Source organism: Artemia sp. Qi Xiang Cuo, chromosome 10, assembly GCF_049724085.1.
Source record: "Artemia sp. Qi Xiang Cuo chromosome 10, ASM4972408v1, whole genome shotgun sequence".
Classification (NCBI taxonomy): Eukaryota; Metazoa; Arthropoda; class Branchiopoda; order Anostraca; family Artemiidae; genus Artemia; species Artemia sp. Qi Xiang Cuo.
In genome coordinates, this window is record NC_142803.1 from 40,698,785 (window position 1) to 40,705,737 (window position 6,953).

The 6,953-nt window shown below is 35.2% G+C and overlaps 1 protein-coding gene across 1 annotated transcript in view; it reads right to left on the reverse strand.

Annotated features, from left to right (window-relative positions):
• LOC148947766 (leukotriene A-4 hydrolase-like) overlaps window positions 1-4,589 on the reverse strand; it is a 294,121-nt gene extending 289,532 nt beyond the window's left edge. The window contains exons 1-2 of the mRNA XM_089095421.1: window positions 4,446-4,589; window positions 3,179-3,385 (exon numbers count right to left, since the gene is read on the reverse strand). Coding sequence (XP_088951547.1) covers window positions 3,179-3,385; window positions 4,446-4,472 — 234 coding nt within the window. The 5' untranslated portion in view covers window positions 4,473-4,589. The remainder of the gene's footprint in view (window positions 1-3,178; window positions 3,386-4,445) is intronic.
• Between the last annotated feature and the right edge of the window lie 2,364 nt (window positions 4,590-6,953).

Sequence of the window (6,953 nt, forward strand, 5' to 3'; positions counted from 1 at the left end):
TTTTCCCTTTTTTTGAAAATCAGCCAAATTTTCTCAGGCGCGTAACTTTTGATGGGTAAGATTAAACTTGACGAAACTTATATATTTGAAATCACAATTAAAATCCGATTCTTTTGAGTTATCTATTGGTATCAAAATTCCGTTTTTTAGACTTTCGGTTACCGTTGAGCCGGGTCGCTCCTTACCACATTTTATAGACAGTAAGCTTATCGCAGATAATTTCTGGTCTTCGGTCTCGGTGCGAACAAAAAGCTCCTCCCACTTGTTTCTGCCTTAGCGGATTAGTCTGTTATCGTCAATCACTGAGAAATGGTTACCAAGTGCATTATTCGTAATTGCGAAAGCAGAAAAAAACTTGGTGAGCCAGCCAAGTGGTTTGCAAGCGTCCCATCTCAAAGTTATGAATTAATTTATATACAAATTATGAATTAATCTATTATTTACATGGACTCAACTGATCGGCCTATGTAAGATTTTATAAAAAAGGGGGCGGGGGGGTTGATGAAATTTGTGAAAATAAGGAATTTTTTCTTCTTCTAATAACTGGTGGGGTAGGTGTGATGGTTTCACGGGCGGATCCAGGATTTTTTTAGGGGGGGGGCAAAATAGGTTGATCCGACAAACTTACGTTAGGAGCAAGTTTAATTAATGCAAACTTGCGTTAATTTGGTAAATTACACTACTTTAGACTACTTTACGGGGGTTACCCTCGCCCCCCCCCCTCTGGATCCGCAACTGGATAGTTTATCATTTTTTTTCCTTGTAAATTTATTCCTTGTCTTTCTTTCCATTCTTAAACCAATGTTATATTAACCTTTTGCATTATTACAGCCCACTATATATACATTCATATAAATTTATATGCAGTGTTACCGCCATACCAATTATTCTCCTTTCCTTTTTCATTCTTTAATAATAATTTCTGGTCGTTTTGAGTTTGAATTATTTTAGGCTTCTATTTCTACTGATCTTAAGTTTAATATGGCCTTTACTATTCTTTAAAAAAAACTTTCTTTTTCGTAAAGTTTTCGTAGTATATATATCATAAAGAAAGAAAAACGAGCAAAAATGGGGTTTTTATAGGCCAAATGAAGATACTGAAAGAACGAAGCGAATATTTCGAGAGGACAAACGCCTCTCTTCTTCAGTGCGAAACGAAACGATGTATCAATAAAAGCCAAAAATTAAAAAAATTAAAACTAACTACCTAACAACCATAAAAGCGAGTTATTCGCCAATATCCGCGATTTGCACAAAATCCAAAAAATATGAACTGCCATCGACGGATACTAGCAAACGGATACTAGCATTATATATATATATATATATATATATATATATATATATATATATATATATATATATATATATATATATATATATATATATATATATATATATATATATATATATATATATATATATATATATATATATATATATATATATATATATATATTATATATATATATATATATATATATATTTATATTTATATCGGCGCGTACAAACAACTCCTCTCATTTGATCTGCCATTAGCGGTCCAATTACCCTGGAACACGTATTTTGGCAGAAACTTTCTCAAAATGCCTTTGAAACCAACTTGAGACTTCGAAACCTATTTTTAATTCCTAAAAACATCTAATAATAACATTACACTACTAACTAACGATTTTCATGTATGTGTTGGAATAAATTAATTTAAAATTAGTTTCTTCAAAATTAGTGTTCCAACGTTGAAGCCAAGTTTCGTGTCCAAGTGAAATCTGACTTGTCTACCCGTGAAAAGATCTGATAACGCCTATGTTTCTATCTGCAAAAACGTTCTCCGGAGCACTCGCACCCCTGTCCGGGTTTTTATAATGGGAGAGATAGAGAATGATCATACTGCTAATTATATAAACAGTGCTCCTTACTTACAGTTCGTTACCACGAACTGTCTTATAGTAAGAAACAGAGTTTTGGTGACAATACGTACATCAAAAGAATCGAATGTTGGTGATTATTCAGAATATATAAAATTCATCAAGTTTAATGTTACCCTTCAATAGTTACGAGCCTGGGAAAATTTGCCCAGTTTTCAAAAAAGAGGGAAAATCCCCAAAACATCAAGTTATCCTAATGAAAATCACACACCATCAGAAACAGCATATTAGAGAACATTACTATACAGATTTCAAGCTCCCAAATACAAAATGAGGAAATTTACATTTTTTTTTTTTTGCAAGAGAGACCACGGATGCTTGTTTTTTTGTTGTTTTTTTTCAGGGGTGGTCGTGTCGAACCAGTGATCCTAGAGGACTACGAGAGGGCTCATTTGATTGGAAATCACAATTTTTAGTTTCGTTTTTAAGCGACCAAAAATATTGAAGGGCAGCTAGCCCCCCAAAGTCACATGATCAAACTTTTAAGATAACCAATTTGCTCAGCATCGTCGAAATACTAGTAACTATGCCTTTAAGGATGAATTGACCACCCACAGCCCCCGGGGAAGGGCTGCAAGCAATGAACTTTGCCACTTGTTCACATGTAGTATTGGTTATTAGGAAGCATACAGATATTTTTATTTTTTGGGGGGGGAGTGATTTTTTGGTGGGGGGATTAAGTCAGAGGATTTTTCCAAGGAGGAATTCTTCGTGGGGGAAAGAAGTGTTCTATTTAGGGGGAACCAGGTTTCTGACATTTTTCAAAAACGATCAGAAATTAAATAAAAAACAAGTATTTCAATTGAAAGTAAGGAGCAACATTAAAAGTTAAAACGAACAGAAATTATTACGAATATGAGAGGGCTGTACCCTCTTCAATGCCCCACTCTTTACGCTGAATTTTTTTTTTCCTACTATTTAAGAATAATTATTAGAATAATAAGCTTTTCTAAAAGTTCTAAAGCAAACTTTAGAGTAAAAAGCGATGTATTGAGGAGGGGACAACCCCCTTATATACATAATAATTTCCGCTCGTCTTAAGATTTAATGTTGCTCTTTACTTTCAGTTGACATTTTTCTTTTAGTTAATCTTGGTAATGAAGCGCCTATTATCTTGCTATGAATCTAAGAGGAGGTTCCTACTACTATTGGTTCATGATACCCCTGGGGTCGTAGCCTTCCTGCAGAGAAACCATAATCTGGGTTCTAAAACAAACACAGACACTCTCTTGATTAATGGTATGGGTTCTTACCAATCGCGCTATCGTTTCATTAATTCTACGTAGAGTTACTTCAGCAAAACCGCTTATGACCTCTTCACGGAAGTCCACATTAATTTCTAGATGTGTGTGAATTATACGGCATTCTTCGGGAAGAGAATAAGAACTAGGATCCCCAGGACTTAAACGAGATGGTGACAGTAAAACTGTTTTGAGAAGGTCTGCAGCAAACACAATTCCCTGAAAGTTCAAACATTACAGTCTTTTTTGTGGTATATAGTAATTATCTCAGAAACCCAGCACTTCTTTGAGTAAGTAAAAGAGATGGGGAGAGAGACTGCAAAAATCGAGAAGAAAAAGAAAGGCAGGGATATAGAGAGATAGAGAGGGAGAGATAGAGAGGATACAGTGATATAGAGGAGGAACTAGAGATAAAGATATTAGAATCATTGGGCTGACTTTCTGCAACACACACTAACTATCTCTGGAGACCGAGCAGTTTCTTAAGCGAGGCAGAGAGAAAGGGATAGAGAAAGAACACAAAAGAAAAAGGAAAGAAAAACAAAAGGAAGAGAGAGAGTGGAAAGAGTAGAGGAAGAAATAGTGAGATTACATTATAAGTATTGACTATAGGATCGAACTGGTCGCAATTTTTCACACTCACACAAGAAGGAGCTTTGGAACAAATTCTGCGACGATTAAAAATTTGAGCCAAGATACACAAAACTCGGCAAAAAAGTGGCTAGTGTTCCTGAACTCGCACCCCGTATTTCTGGATTGCGCAGAATACGTTGAGTAAGCTTCTCAATAGCGATATGCAGGTTCTTTCGTTTATTCCCAAATATATATATATATATATATTTTCCAGCATTCCGTTCAGTGGAAACATCTCTGATTATAGTGGCTTCATATATCAGCTCAGGGGTACTCTGGCAATGTAAGCAAAAGTTGTTTTCCTTGTGTTTTCTTTAATTATACGAACTTTCTTGTGTACTAATAACTGCACTAATTACTAATAAACAAATACATATTTAGGATTCTTTGATTTAGCTGATTCTTTGATTTAGTGTTATCAATAGTTAGACTCTTACACTTTCGTTATAGGGTCAAAATCTATCGGCAGGCAGTCAACGATGGGGCAACACACATTTTTCCATGGTTTTTCCATATTCTGCCTTTTTTCTTTTGGTTTCCTCATAATTTCTTTAAATTCCCAAATTTCCAGAGGGGCATGCCCCCCTGCCAGCGCCCATGTTGCCAGGTAAAACAAAAATATGTGATTAATAATAAAATTACTTACAAACAGATGTTTTGGATGTAAAAACATCCTCTCTCAACTAGTCATCTCCATTAAAATAGTGAAAACAAAACAAACGAATGAAATGGAAACCGAACTACACCGAGCCGTAATGATTCACATACTATGGATTGACAAACTTCTGGAACCCAGAGTTTGCAGATACGTTCCAAAAATGGAAATCGAAAGTGGTCTTATCATGGTATTCCGCCAATTCGTTCCTCATTCTAGTTAAACCATAGCTATAACATTGTGCCTGTAGAACAACAAAGAGATAACAAGAGCAAGAACTTAAAATTAATGTGCCAATTTTTGTAGCTATTATCTATGAAAGCCCTTCGAAACTGCATTAAAAACATTTATGTCAAGAAAACAGAACGAAACTTGCCCCATCAATACAGATTAATATAGGAAATCCAAATCTTGTACTATGTATGTCATACTGAAAGTAAGGAAAATCAGTTACCCAACTTTCAAAATAGAGCTGTCATTTAGAAAACGTTCCATGTAAATATATATTCGCTGTCATCCATATGGGTCGTATCCGACATCCTTAAACTTCTAAATAATTGCGAAAAATCGTTTGCTAAGCTGCCCTCAAAGGGAGGACTAGAATGGGAATGCATGTTCCCTTATATTTTATCCTCCTACTCTACATTCTATTGCTGATCCTTACTATGGAAAAAGCTTGGGAAATAGTTTTAGGCAATCATCTCAAAAGTTCTGAAACGTCAGGTACGATCTTAAGGCGTAGTAGCGGAGATATGCATATAAAAATAATCCTACTCGTCAAAATCCAAATTTTACTCTGATAAGAAGGGGGCTGGGTATTCATATTGCTTTTTCTACAGGTTTGAATTAAAAAAAAATCCTGCAAACCAATGGAGGCTAGGGAGTAAATTAGTGAAAAAGAATAACCGCAAAAAGTTTTGGGAGGGCTCATTTCATTGCAAATTACCAAATCGAATGTCTTTTTTAGTGAAAGAGGGCACTGAAGGGCATCCAATCCCCTTCTATACCTTTTGTGAAACCATATCGTATCGTTCTAAAATTTCAAGATGGTTAAAAAACTCGACAAATTTGCCTCCAGGGGCAACGTAAGTCATACAATCCTAGGAGAAAGAGTGCCAAGTTGTGTTAATTGGCTGCTTTAAAGTATAGGCTTCATATATACTGTCAGTTAACTTTTCTAAATACTCTACAGATTGCATGGGTTGGAGGCATATTTAGCCAATTGACATTATGTACATTTGAAAGTAATTGACTTATACAGGTCAAGAAATTTTTGGTTTCCGATCAAGGTTAAAAGTTATACCTATTCCTTGGACCAAGGGAAACAAAATAACAGAAATATCCTTCTTGGGATCTCTGGCCAAGGGCATCCGTAATTCCTTGGACCAAGAAGACCCAAACGCAAAAAAAAGAATAATAAAAAATTATCTGCTAAGTAAAGTGCTAATTTATGCTAAATTAATTACTAAATTTTCTCAATAATAATTTTTTTTATTCACCCGAGAATGGGGCCCAATTTTTTTTATGAACAACCTGAAACTTACGGACCCCACAAATCAGTTTTTAACTTAGGGCACGGTTCCCCAAAACCGGGAGATAAATATTATTTCTCCATTGGGTTAAAACTTATATCCGAAGTCCTTGGAGCAATCGTACCCACCCGTCCCCTGCCCCCCAAAAATATTAGTTCACCTAGAAAGTAAGTCTAGAAAACGGTCAAAATACATTTTTCAAACACCTTCAAACTTATATCTGTAAGTTTCTGTTTAAACACGACCCCAAAGCGTAAAAATAAAACTTGAAAGAAAAAAAAACATTTTCTGTGCCAAAAATTGTTTTTCTGGTCAGCTGGGGCAAAAAGACCTTTGGAAAGTCCAACGAACAAAGAAAGTCGAATGGGCAGTTATCAGAAGCCAATTTTTCTTCGATTCCTAATAAGAACCAATAGTAAGCTTACAAGACTATGATTACTCCCAGAAACAATTTTTTCGTTGGTCGCATAATCTGTTTGAATACACTTCATATATTTCCAAACATTGTAATATGACGAGTGTGATATGACAACTATTGCTAGTAGGGAGGCCCTATTGACTACTGGGCCTACACCATATATGGGCATGTTTTTATGGTTTTTCTCACTGAGGATGTTTTTTCATGGTTTTTCTCACTTTGATGTTTTTCATGGTTTTGTTCTGTTTGATGGTTATATGATGTAGACATCTGGTTATTGGATGTTTCTTGAATGGTTATGAGTGTTAGTCATTTTGTGTGTTGTTTTCTTTGATGTCAACATAAGTTCACATCAAAAATTGCTAGATGTAGACATTTTGTTATTGGATGTTTCTTGGATGGTTAGGAGTGTTGGTCAATTTGTTTGTTGTTTTCTTGGATGTCAAAATAAGTTCACATCAACAATTGCTGGATGTAGACATCTGGTTATTGGATGTTTCTTGGATGGTTAGGAGTGTTGGTCAATTTATTTGTTGTTTTCTTGGGTTT